The following is a 12,857-nucleotide window of genomic DNA, read 5'->3' as shown; positions in this document are numbered from 1 at the left end:
CTTTTTTTCTACAACGGCATGGCTTGCTATTTGTGAATAGCGTTTTGACAAAGCATTTCTGTTTTCGAAAGAGTTGTACAATGTCGTTAGATGGAACGAAAATGTTGGGAACATAATTCGATACTCTTCGACAGGTTTTTTTAGTATCAGCTGAAGAAGGTAATTTTCTGGGTGCAATTATTTGAAGAGGACTTAGTCGAATCATCAATAATATTCATCCTGTACAGCGCAGATTCAGAGGTTTAGTCGACTGACAGTTGCAAAAAAACTGTCTAAAAGGGATGGTAGTAGTGCAGAATGCGTCTGCTCGCATCTTTCACTATTGTCTGTGTGATTGTCAAAGTTAGTTTGACATGAGATGTTGACTGCTTCGTTTATACAGTCATAATTCGCTGGTTGGACATGTTTTAACCGGACCACTTTTTAGTTGGACCTCCGCTAGTTGGACCATTGTCCAATTAAAAAGCATCTGAATGTCAAAATCTTATGTCAAATTTACTTTGACAATCAATCTGACAATTATTAGAGATGTGAACAGATGCGATTACACTACTAACGTCTCCTTTGGAGAGTTTTTGACTCCACGTCAAATCGATAGTTGGATTGATTGACAGATGCCAAACATTAACCAAAGGAGATTAATAGTATAAACGCATCTATTCACATCTCTAGTTGGGCAATAATCTACTTAAAAAGTGTCCAACCAGCGAATTACAAGTGCAATAACAAATATTATGGTTATTACTGTTCTATTTGTTGGATATTCTGTCAACAGATTTACAATAGAAGACGAGGGGAACGATAGTCCGTAATTTGATGATGAAATGAACTTATATTTTATAATTCTGAACAGATTGATAAAAATTGGCATCCGTTAGTTAAGGATATATAAGAATATTAGGAATAGATTCGCATTACCAACACCACTTGAGAATGGTTTAGAACGACCGAAAATGGTTTGAGATGTGCCATGAAAAAATGAATTGCGAGCAATTCAAGTTTTGACAGTTTTAGTCATCTTTCTCTTCTTCTATTTTAGTTATTTTCCGACGGCCTATTTTCACTAAGAGGCCAAATACCGACGCTAGAGAGGTGACTTCCACTATCTGGACTAGATATCGACCCATCTACTCATGGACCGGAGACCAACGGCTTTACTTTAGGAAGGTGTGACCAGCTTTTTGTCACTTCAAAAAAATCTCAACGACCTCGGCTGGGCTTGAACCCAGACCAAAAGGGGTGAGTAGCAGTCACGCTTACTACTCAACCATCGGCGCCGTTAGTTTTAGTCATTGGTGAAATAAAAATAAAATTGGAAAGGACAAATCAAAACAAAAGCATAAATTTTGTTGCCAGAATTATTGAAAGCGTCGAACCTAAAATTCGCAATGTTGCCAGTTACATCAAGTTGGTCGGAGTTCGAGCAAAATTGCATTGATATTGGATAAATTTGTTCTAATTTCTTCGATTTTTTAGCAATACTCGATTTGTTGAAAAACTAAATAAATTTTCTAAAATTATCGGAAAAATACGAATTCTTGCGAAACTGAACGGATTATAACAATTATTCTGAAGTGACACTCTACTTAATAAATGTTCTTAATACGAATGCTTTTCAACAAAGAAATGATAAAATGTCACTGTTCCTGAGAAAAAAAATATAGAAAAGAATCAATTATCACACACATCACAGAGAAACAGACATAAAATTGTCTTTATTTTTGCAGCTCGCGAAAGATTACTGAAAATAAATTTAATGGATGATATACAATATGTGTACCAGAACTGTCAATTGGGTCGTTAATCCATAAGCTGTTTTTGTTTTTTCCGATGCAGCTAATGTTAAAGATACGTAAATCGACCTTTATAACCTTTTTTGTACGCAAAAAAAACACAAAAATTATTTTTTTTAAATTGAATTATTACTACCAGACCTATCCCTATCCGTTTGCTGGGATAACTGTCAAAAATGTGGCCAAACTCACCGTCAAGGAAGATCGATAGTGTCAAACGAGGACGCGTTTACATTCTTTTTAGAAAATCAATTAAAAATCCTTTCAAAGCTTTAAAGATTGATCCTATATGATTGTAATGTCACAATCCATATGAGCTCTATCGGTTTATGAAATAAAAAGAGAATTTTATTCATTCAATGACCCATTTAAGATTTAAAGTAAATATATATGATCAAACGAGTCCATTTTAAAAATAGTAGAAAACAGTTTTCGTCAAAACCACATAGCACAAATTCTCTAGCTTCCCCATCGTCTATTTTCCTGTTTGTAATGTCACACTCCATGTTTGTGAAGGTTTTCACTTCCAACTTTACACACCAACTACATAATCCAGCATAGTCTGGGTAAAAAAAATGCCCAGTTAAGCTCATGCTGCCATTAAAGTAAACCAAGAAGGGCATAGAAAATTCAAAAAAAAAATCCCATCTCCGCTCCGCTTGCCCAACTACCACCACCTTCCGCCTAGATTGTAAAGTTTACTCCTACCACTCAAATCAGGCAAATGTCCGTGGAAAAATACACTAAAACGTGGATGTGCTGCGAAATAAAATAAAAACATTGAAACGAACTTGTTGAGCAAAAACAACTATTTCAGTGCCGGAATATATCGCCTGGTGGCGTTACCAGCGCACACCGCGCACCCTCTCTCTCGGTGTGACGTTTCCCGTTGGCAGCCACCACAGAACACATAGATGCTTTTTGTCTCCGGTTAGCATGTATACTGGAGAAATACATAGAAAACTTTTTTTCCTAGTTCTGAGTTCTCTTCGGGATCTTTTTTCCCGTGCTTACTTTTTGCGAGTTCGTTTCCACCAAATGGAACTATACTTTCCATGTCCTCATTTTTTTTCCTAACCTCCTCCCCCCCTCTCGCTGCTCAGGCAGTCTCCTTGCATTTCTTGCAAAGGGGGTGTACCACCGCCCGATCCTTCCCGGCGTGGTGTTTTTTTCTTCTTCTCACCGCGCTAGCCCCAGCCATGTGTTGGATTCAACGCTGTCTGAGTGCATAAAATAAATTTAATAAATAATCTAGTGAGCACAGCAAAAAGAAGCGAGGAAAGCTCTTCCAACCCGTATTCAAGCGCACGCTGGTCTGACCTGTTGTAAAAAAGTTCCATTTACGTATAGTTTAATCATTTTTTTTTCAGCGCCTGCTCTTTCGCTTTATTTCTCTGTGTAACTCTTTTCTTTCCTTCTCTGGCGCGGCAGTATTTTTCAATTACAATGAATTATTTATTTCTGCGTCTTGTGCTTTCCTAGCCCGCTTCCCCTAACCTTCCGACCTACTGTTGAATACCCTTCGGAAAGCTCTTTTTGCGTTACTTCCAATTTCAACTTTGTTTTTTTTTCGTGCCTCCCTTTCCAACCAGCAGAAACTATACTTCAATAGCGCGAGCGCAACTCAACGCTCTCTCGCGGTTGTGTGGTGAAGCATACACTTACCTAATAGATTGTTTTGTTTACAACTTTAACCGCTGGTTGTCTGTACGCTCAGTACCTCTCGCGCGGTATTCATCGTCATGTTCATCATCATCATCAACATCAACATCAGCTGTCGGTACCTCTACAGAGCTAGAGCTTAATTCTGTCCGCTTTTTTTCCCGCTGTCCGCATTTTATTTGCTGCCTTCACCTCCACCATCACCACTCTCTCTCTACACTCGCGCAAAAGCAACAACTTTTAATACTTTTTGCAGTTTTCATTGCCATCGTTTGGCGGTTTTGCCTAGATCCTATGTGCGCTGCGCTAGCTTTTCTAAGGTTGTTGTAAATAATGTTCAGTTTCAATGCATGTTTTCTGGTGAGTTCGAGGGAGCATAGATTATTTTGCTTTAAAGCGGGATGGCGGCTTGAATGATTCATTTTTAATACTATATTGGTTATTCTTGGAAGTTTCCGTGCTGGAAACGTTGTTGTTGAGTCAACCGAGATTAGATTAGAGTAACCAATGTGTATGGGCATTTTTATTAGGGTAATTCCATGGAAAAATTATTTACAACAAATTTTGATGATGATTAAAATTTAACAATATATGTGGCTAACCCGTAAATTAATTATTCTAGAGGCGTTTCGAGTTCCTCTCATCAGAATCCGACAATAACTTAGTGACAGGACAAAGCTAGCGCTAGATTAACGCTAGCTCCAAAAATGATAAAACTATTTGTGTTTCCGAGTAAACCCCTAGTCCTGCATGATGGGTCGCAAGGAAAGGAGTTTTGATAAAGCTGATGAGAATTATTGGAGCCGAGACTTGGTTTGGCTTAGCAAACCAATGCAATATACACTATGCTATATTTCTGCTTGGTGAAGCAACTAAGCATACCCTAATAAACATCTTATGATCCAAGAGCCTAACGACCTGTTCAGAGTATAATCCAAACAATATGTGGAATCGTTGGACTATATGGGTTAAAGTTTGTGTATAATTTTTTTATTAGGGTAGTGCATATTACATAATGCTAAGCCAAACCAAGAAACGCCTCTCCAATAACTAATTTTCGCGTGAATGTAGTTTAAAAAAAAGAGAAAATCTAGTTTTTACCCAAATTTCCTCCGCTAAGGAAAACTATAGCATAATGCAACACGTAAAACTTCTGAGAGATATTTTTCATGTGAATGCAAACCCACACAGGCTTTTGTTTGTCACTATCGGCCTTACTTGACAACCGTTGCCGTCACAAGGGTTAATTTCTTTGTTAGTAAACCTAACGACGCTGAGTCCCTCTGGATAAAGATTCACCAGCTCTATGGTTAATTTACCATTTACCTGTCAGTGTCATTCCAACCGAACACCATTTTCTTTGGATTGTATGTCTTTGACAGGTCTCCTGCTCGATTGGAATGACACTGACGGATTGTAACCCGCCAGGGTAACAATTTAGCACTGGGTGGAAATATACCCTTTTTTGCGTATACACTCCGTAGAGTGTATTGTTTACGTAACGTTATGCTCACCGCTGTTCGATACCGTTCACATTTAGATAGTAAATTTTTGTATAGTTTCGCATTTGTGAACGGATTTGTGCGTACAGATAGATGTAGAAAATTTTGTTTTATGTTTGTGTATTAATATCATAGGGCTTAGGTAGGCTACTGCTCTCCTCTTGCGAAAATACGTGTTTACTGGTTATTCTGCTCATCGTTGACAGTTATGCGACAAGGCGATTTGTTATGGTAGAGTGCGGAAGGCGGCCATCGTGAAAGAGTAGAAAGTGACGGACCACGGTTGAGAACAGACGTTTGAAGAATAATCTTTTTCTCGGGACAGTTTCCCGCCACTGTAACTGTGAGAGTTTAGTGCGCGTGTGCGACAGTAAAAATACCTGTCGAAAAGTGCCGGCCCGTGGTCCGGGTACTCAATAAAGAGTGGTGCTGGTGCGCCGAAGTGGGATAGCTAAATGCCAAGGTGTTTTCGCTTCCCCGGCTAATCGTCAAAGATCCTGAGCATCCGCCCCTCTCGCTGTAGAGGATAAGCCAAACGAGCCTTGCTCTCCTCTACAGCTAACAGTCAAGGAGAGGGAACCAGGTAGGACAACGGTTCTGCCTGGGAAGAACACTGTGGTGTCTACCGGGATTCATTGCGGGGAGCAAGTGACGATATTTCGTCACTGTCGCTAGCGAGGTTCCAACAAAGTAGCAAAGCTCACCTCCCTAGCTAATTGTTAAGGATAGCTGCCGGAGCAGCCTAAGATGCGACCGAAGGAGAACGCGGCCGTTGTTGACCCGGTCGGTCGGAAAATACCGCTCGTCGCCAGTAACAGCAGCTCGAGTATCAGCGTGCAGAGAAGTGACGGGAGAGTGGGAGGACAATACGGTAAAATTTAGTTTATTTGTTTCCCCATTTTTGTTTGTTTACATACGAAATTCCGGTAGAAGCACCTAGGCCGCCTTTGAAAGAAGGATCCGCCGGACAAACAAGAACCCGAGTAGTGGGCGAACCCATACTTACATTTACTTACAAGATAAATGGTAAACAAACCACAGAGATGGCGAGTCTTTATCCGGAGGGATTCGGCGTCTTTAAGGCTCTGCTGAGAAAGTCTCGGAAAGCGGCCATCTTGGGAAACGAAAAAAAGCAGTTTTATTGCGCATTGTCAGTAGAATCTTCATGAAAATCAATCAGTAGTATTCTAACCATTCCCCAAATGCGTTGATTGATTTTCATGAAGATTGTATATAGAGTATAGCGATAACAACTGATTTTTTCGTTTTCAAAGATGGCCGCTTTTTGAGGCTTTCTCAGTTGAGCCTTAAGTTAACCTAGAGTCTGTGTATTATTAGAGTCTCGTACAAAGGAATGCGCAACGCTGTATAAAATGATGATAATTTCTTAGTTTCTGGCAACCAACGTTTTTGCTGAAACTTTGAGTGACTTCCCACTGAGACGTCCAAAAAATTGTTTCAAAATCGTTCAACACGGGTCCAACGATGGACGTTCGTTGAACGGTTATTTGGACGTTGTCCAAATTGGTCCAACGAACGTCCTTCATTGGACGATTTTGAAACCAACCGTTCTTAGAGGGTTCAACCGGGTTACACAGTAAATTCATAATTTTTTTTTGCGAAACTACGACATTTTGGAGCCTCGCTGCAGCGATGTCCCGATGGTTTGATTCATACCTAGTGAATTGATCGCTCCTATTGAATCTAGGTGATACTAGATCTAGAATTCTAGATTCACAAATTTATCTCCAGGCAGTTATATGGACCTATTGCTTTTCGCGATCTTTTTCAACTATGTCTGATATACAGAATTCTTAATGCAGAGGACTTGAAATTTTTACTGAACATACAGTTTCGTCTCAGCTTTTTAGAGTTACAAGATCTAATCCACCAACAGAGCTGTAGCGTGGATTTCTGACGCCCTTGGCAGAGTCTTAATTTGGCGCGCATTTGATGCTTTCACTTTCTGTAGTACGCCGGCGGTAAAACATGTTGATGAGTTATGTTCTATCAATGACCATGCGGTAGACTAGGATTCTTCACTTTTTTTCGATCATGTTCGTATGAGCCTGCCTCGTCCTAGTTTTCCGTTCTAAGTTTATAACTGATTCGCTCTAAAACACCTATTCGTCTTTCAATTTCATTGCTTTCGTTTCTGTTAGTCTTAAATTTTTCCGAAAATAGCCAACAAAATCGATACAAAACATTGAGAAAATAACATAAAACAATTTCACCTGCTCTCAATTAATTAGGGTCTTTTTCCGTCATCAGTGACATCGTTGCATCAACTAGTCATTAACAGATGGCGCTACGGGGAACGGGTGGGAGCATTTTTGGCGGCTAGATTCACGCGCGTGCTTTGCAAAGTTATCACAATTTGACAATAAAATCACTACTTAAAATTTCTCTATTCTCATAATATTCGCACCTATTAACACTCTACAGAAGAAATGACTATGATAATGATCGACTTCGATTTTTCGTCAAACACATTATATACTATGCGGTAACTTTGGAAAATATCGGACAAACAGAAAGACACATCCGAGTCTGGGACGGAACTTGCCGATAGATGTGTTCTTTTACTTTTTTTCTGTTCATTCTATCGTTTGTCTCACATATCCTATCTCACATAGTTCAAATGAACTGGCTGCATTTGACAGTACCCCTTGGCTGCATTTGATGTTCGATTTTTTGCTATTCGCATGTCTCTTCTCAAGTCCGATCAAGACGGATACAGAGGTGAGCTCATTTCTATGTGTGAGTGTGGTTGTCATTTTTCTTCAATGAAGCCAATAATACTATAATAAGAGACTACGAAGAAGAAAAGCATAAACAAATGACGTTGTGGGCTTTTCTGTTGCCAGTGTTGCTTCGGTTCGGTCATAATTATATTTTATCGGTAGTTTCGAGATAAAAAGTGTCCCAAAGTGTTCGAGTTGGAAGATCCAAGGCAAAACTCGGCCTTTTCTCCGTTTTCATCGTGCGCCAAAGAATCAGGATGCTCGTCCGGATGTTTATGTTTACTTTCACTAATACATCACAGAGAACAGACATCCATGATCGAACAAAAATATTTAAAAAACGTGTGTAAACATTTGAATTAATATACGATAAACACTAGCGACGCCACACCAACCTATCCAAACTATCCGTCCAATCCATTCCGGAACCGGTTCGAAATCCTGAATGGATTCAGTATGGAATCTTGCTCAAAGAAAACAAGCGATTCCGACTCTATCGATTGATGCATTTGAGCTGGAATTTATGCTGGAAGTCCGAATCGGTTCCGGACTAGTTTGACTGGGTAGAGGAATAACCGCTGTCAATTCAGTCGAACTCAGCCACAAAAAAAAACATGACGACAGTAGCGCACGTGGTTTGGATATTCCAACTACCTTCGAAACCGTTAGAGATTTTACACAATGCTCCCACCTTTCTTTATCTTCATCTTGGCGTCCGAGCGGTTCGGCAGTGCTGCAACTTTATTGTTTGTGGCACTAAAAACTGGATTCTAACAGCACTGCGCACTTACTATTCTTCTATTAAATTCTTCTCATAGACTGGTTAGTTCGACTGGTCTGTCTATGAAAGTACCATCTCTATCACTTGAAATACATGTGTTTTGACAGCTCGCAGTTTTCAGTAGCAGTTTGATCACTCGCACTTTGAAAGTGCGAAGTCCAGGTTGGTGGGAAGTGCGCAATATTGTCAGGAAATCTTCCGTAAAATTATTACACAAAAAATCAAAATTATCATTACAGTCGTGATTCGTTGGTTAGGCACTTTTTAACTGGACCGCTTTTTATGTGGACCTCCGCTGAAAGCATTCTTATGTCAAAATATCGTGTCAAATGCACTTTGACCATCAAGATGATAATAATTAGAGATGTGAGCAGATGCATTTTCGGTCCAACTAGCGAATCAAATTCGTTAGTTGGCCAGAGGGTGTGGCGCAACCAACGAATCACGACTGTAGTTGTTTCTCCAACATAGACACCGAAGTTTTGCGAAATTTAAATATATAAGTTCACTGCAGATTTGTCTGCATTATCATGCGAAGCCAGGTGTTTGAAGGTGACTGATGGACCATTTTTACGGGAGAATGTCAGTTTACGCTAGGTATTTGTCTGTCGCTCATTTCATGTAAATTTCAGTCGAAGATTAGCGACTGAAATTTACATGAAATGAGCGACAGTCAAATACCTAGCGTAAACTGACATTCTCCCGTAAAAATGGTCCATCAGTCGCCTTCAAACACCTGGCTTCGAATGATATTGCAGACGAATCTGCAGTGAACTTATCTCTTCAAACTGTATATTCGTGATATCAGTTGACACTAGGTATTTAAGGGCGGCTAGATTTCGAAACGACTGGCGCAGAAATATTCTCAGCCGTGGCAATGGCTCTCGAAAGTTCGCCCAAGTAAGCTCAGAATTGTGATATCCTGTCTAAATCAAGCAAATGACATCACTCACGACCGCATCTCCGTGTCCGTCCACATAGTGGAAATCGACGGTGTGGTCACCGATTCGAGTTGGCCATGCTGTAACGTATTTTACAATTTTAGGTAGTCTGTCAGCAAAACCTAGTTGGTTTAAGTTTAACGTGTGCTGAAATATTTTCTTTTTTTTTTGGTGAAGGGGTTGGCCGTTTTAAGGACCCCTTTCTCCACTAAATAAAGATTTTGTATGGAAATCGCACAGAACGTCACAAGATTGTGTGTCTCTTCAAACTCGTATCGGGTGACCTGCTTAGCTACTGGCTATGACCACATGAAACAGTGAAAACGAATTGATAAAGTATGCACTAGTTTTCGCTATTTTTTAAATTTGAAATCTTTGCAGTTGAAATTTTTGTATCGTGGTTTAGTTTAGTTTAGTTTTGTCACACTTTAGAAGGTTGAAGAAAAAATATTTTTGTTCTAGTCGATTTCACGCACACGTTCACTGAGGGCACAGACTAACAGACATAACGCTCGAAAACAATGCTTCACCCGCTTTAACGGTCTTTTAAATATACTTGTAGCTGGGACTGTGGCCACATTTGCAATTTTGGCGCCACTGACATATGAACAAACATGTGGAGGATAGACCACTAGTGAAAAATTATTCCCAGATTTTAGGGGTAACCCACCAGCAAATAAGTGTTTGGAAGCGTAACAAATAGGTGGAGCTAGTGTTCCGGTAAAATTGCCGAATCGATGTTTTTTGAGGGAATTTCCTCATCGTGTTATGTCTGTTAGTCTGTGGTGAAGGTTTAAATCCACCCTAAGCTGGAAGGAATGATACCCAATAAATTTCACCCCGAAAATGAGCCGAAGTTCTGGTTGGATCTAGTTAGTATTCCAGTTCCAATGACACAACCGTTTCTAATTAGAATCGGTTGTGTCACTGATGCCAGAATGCTAGCTAGATTCTGTAGTAGTAGTAGTAGTAGTGTATCTTCTCACAACGTTCAATATTATCACAGATAACGCACATTTAAGCTCGATTCGAAATGTGTAAATACCCGCTACTGAAGTTCCGAATAAATTGGACGTCTGAAACACGTTTGGCAAACGTTGGTAGGTGGCGCAGTAATCGATGCCATGCAGCTGTCAAACACGTGTAACGAACAGTTGCGTAAATGGCGATAGTGATTTTCAACGGTTATCAATTTGAAAGTTTACAGGTTTTTAAAGAAGTTTTGTTCTAACCCAAATGTCTGTTATCTGTGCTATTATTGTATTAAAATATAGAATATCAATCAGCAAAACCCAATCACCCCAGCTCGTAATTTGTAGCCGGTAGCTTTTACGATTACTTTGTTGCACCATTGACGAACCGACTAAGTATTGAACATTTAGACCTAACACTTAGCTCGATACAACGTCCCAAACTAGCTGAGCGAAGGTTCTGCCGAAAACGGAAACTAGTACGAGAGCTGATTACAACAATAATAAGCCGTGCTCGACCGACATTCAACAAGAGGTTTGTTTTGTTTTGTTTTTATTTCGGGACGCACCGTATCTCCCCGCATTCATTTCGCTTCCCCTTGCCAACCGCTCTCATTAGTCCGAACGTGTAATAGTAGTGGTAGTAGTAGTAGTACTCTTCAGACACATTAAAAGGAGTAACCGGCAGCAACAACCAGTTGATGATTAATCAGATCGAACGCTCGCCGCATCACACACACCCTACGTGGGCAACTCGTCGGAAAGTTTGGCTTCCGCCCTGCATACTGCGTGACTGACACCCTCCGACCGAAAGTCACGTGCTGCTTAAAAATTCATCCTACGGCCGGTTCTTTGGTGCGTGGTTGAGTGAATTCTCTCTGTCTCTCTCTCTTATCGGCTTTTCGGCTTGTATATTGCAGGTGGTGAATTTTTGGCAGTCGCTTTGGTGATTACATACCACGCGGAATGGAAGGAGACAGAGAGAGGGAAATCATATGTTCTGCTCATTGGAATATGAATCAGCTGATTTCGGAGAATATTGTCGATTGTGTCTGCAGAATATGGTGGTTTTTGGATGGGATTTTTCCATGTGGTACCAATCCGAATTAAATAAATGTTGTGTACCCAGTATCGGGTATAATTTAGTACAACAGTAAATTATGCCGAAAATAAGGTTACGCTTATTTAGCGTACTTCTACAGAAATAAAAATAACTGGATTTGAGACGTCAGTCTCTCATTTTCAGTGCGTGTACAAGTTTAACACATTACCATTATTAGATAATTTTAATCCTTTATAAATAAGAATCCCTTTTCTCCTTTCGCGGTCCGCTTGATACAAAAGTGTTTTCGGTTCCAGGTTCTGATGCATCTTGTGAAACTGTTCTTGCCTTTACTGGATCACCTCCCGGACGAACGAATCATACAGTAAATTTTGAATTTCTACAATGGAATGGAGTATTTTCCCAACGCTCATTCGAAAAGACAGAAAAAGACTACTAAACTTTTCGCAATAGATCACCATATAGTGCCAAATGCGATGATTTAATAGTCTGTTCTAAATAGGTTTGTTCCAGTACACGGAACTTGGTCCAGAGCAAACAGAAGCAAAAAATACTTGCTTTATTATACTCCGGTTTGCTACTAGATGAAAAAAGAGAAGAGAATACAGGAACGTTTTCCTCCCTGTTTGCTCCGGAGTACTTCCAGTTTCTCCTGGTACTGAAACAAACCTAATAATCCTAGTCATTATCACTTTTATGAGCAGTGAAAAATCTTTGGATTCTGAAACTCCAAGCGGGACCATTCGGAGAATGGACAGCCAGCAGAATTCTGTCAGTATTCCGGCAGCTATCAAAAATATCAAAATGACGCTTCTAGAATTCAGCTATACCCGCTTGGAAGAAAAACGGGCAGCCAGCAAAAATCCGTCAGTATTCCGGCAGCTGTCAAAATTATCAAAATGGCGCTGCCAGAATTCAGCTATACTCCTTCCAGTTATGGCAGGCAGATTCGCCTCACCGATACTGTTTTGTTTATCGTTCTTTCATTTTCGCCATATTTACATTTTTCCAAAAAGTATAGTTTTGGCAGATGAAAAAATAGGGAGAAACAAAGATTTTGGTTTCAAACATGGTAAGTAATATAGATTTCATGCCTCCAGACATGTGTTTATTACACTAAGGTTTTTTTACACGGTTTTTTTGCACGGTTTTTTTACACGGCTTTTTTACACGGTTTTCGCAATTAGCACGGTTTTTTTTGCACGGTTTTCGCAATTAACACGGTTTTTCGCAAAAATATTCTAAGTCCTTTTAAAGGCAAAAGACTTAGACGATTTCTCAGCAAGTTTTTTTGCACGGATTTCGCAAAAATGTCCTAAGTCCTTTTAAAGGCAAAAGACTTAGACGATTTTTGATCAAGTTTTTTGCGCGGATTTTGCTTTTATTCAAAGACTAAAGAT

General features: G+C 39.8%; 2 protein-coding genes across 2 annotated transcripts in view; one reads left to right on the top strand and one right to left on the bottom strand.

The window, feature by feature from the left end:
- The window catches only part of LOC131683031 (transcriptional regulator Kaiso), a 100,213-nt gene that overhangs the window by 50,169 nt on the left and 37,187 nt on the right, over positions 1-12,857 (bottom strand). The gene's annotated exons all lie outside the window — the stretch shown is intronic.
- LOC131676108 (uncharacterized) overlaps positions 5,705-12,857 on the top strand; it is a 31,934-nt gene continuing 24,781 nt past the window's right edge. Inside the window, exon 1 of the mRNA XM_058955233.1 lies at positions 5,705-5,828. Within this exon, the coding sequence (XP_058811216.1) occupies positions 5,705-5,828 (124 nt within the window). The remainder of the gene's footprint in view (positions 5,829-12,857) is intronic.

This window comes from Topomyia yanbarensis, chromosome 1 (assembly GCF_030247195.1).
Source record: "Topomyia yanbarensis strain Yona2022 chromosome 1, ASM3024719v1, whole genome shotgun sequence".
NCBI classification, from domain to species: Eukaryota; Metazoa; Arthropoda; class Insecta; order Diptera; family Culicidae; genus Topomyia; species Topomyia yanbarensis.
Note: the sequence above shows the minus strand (reverse complement) of the source record. Positions and strands in the feature narration are given on the sequence as shown.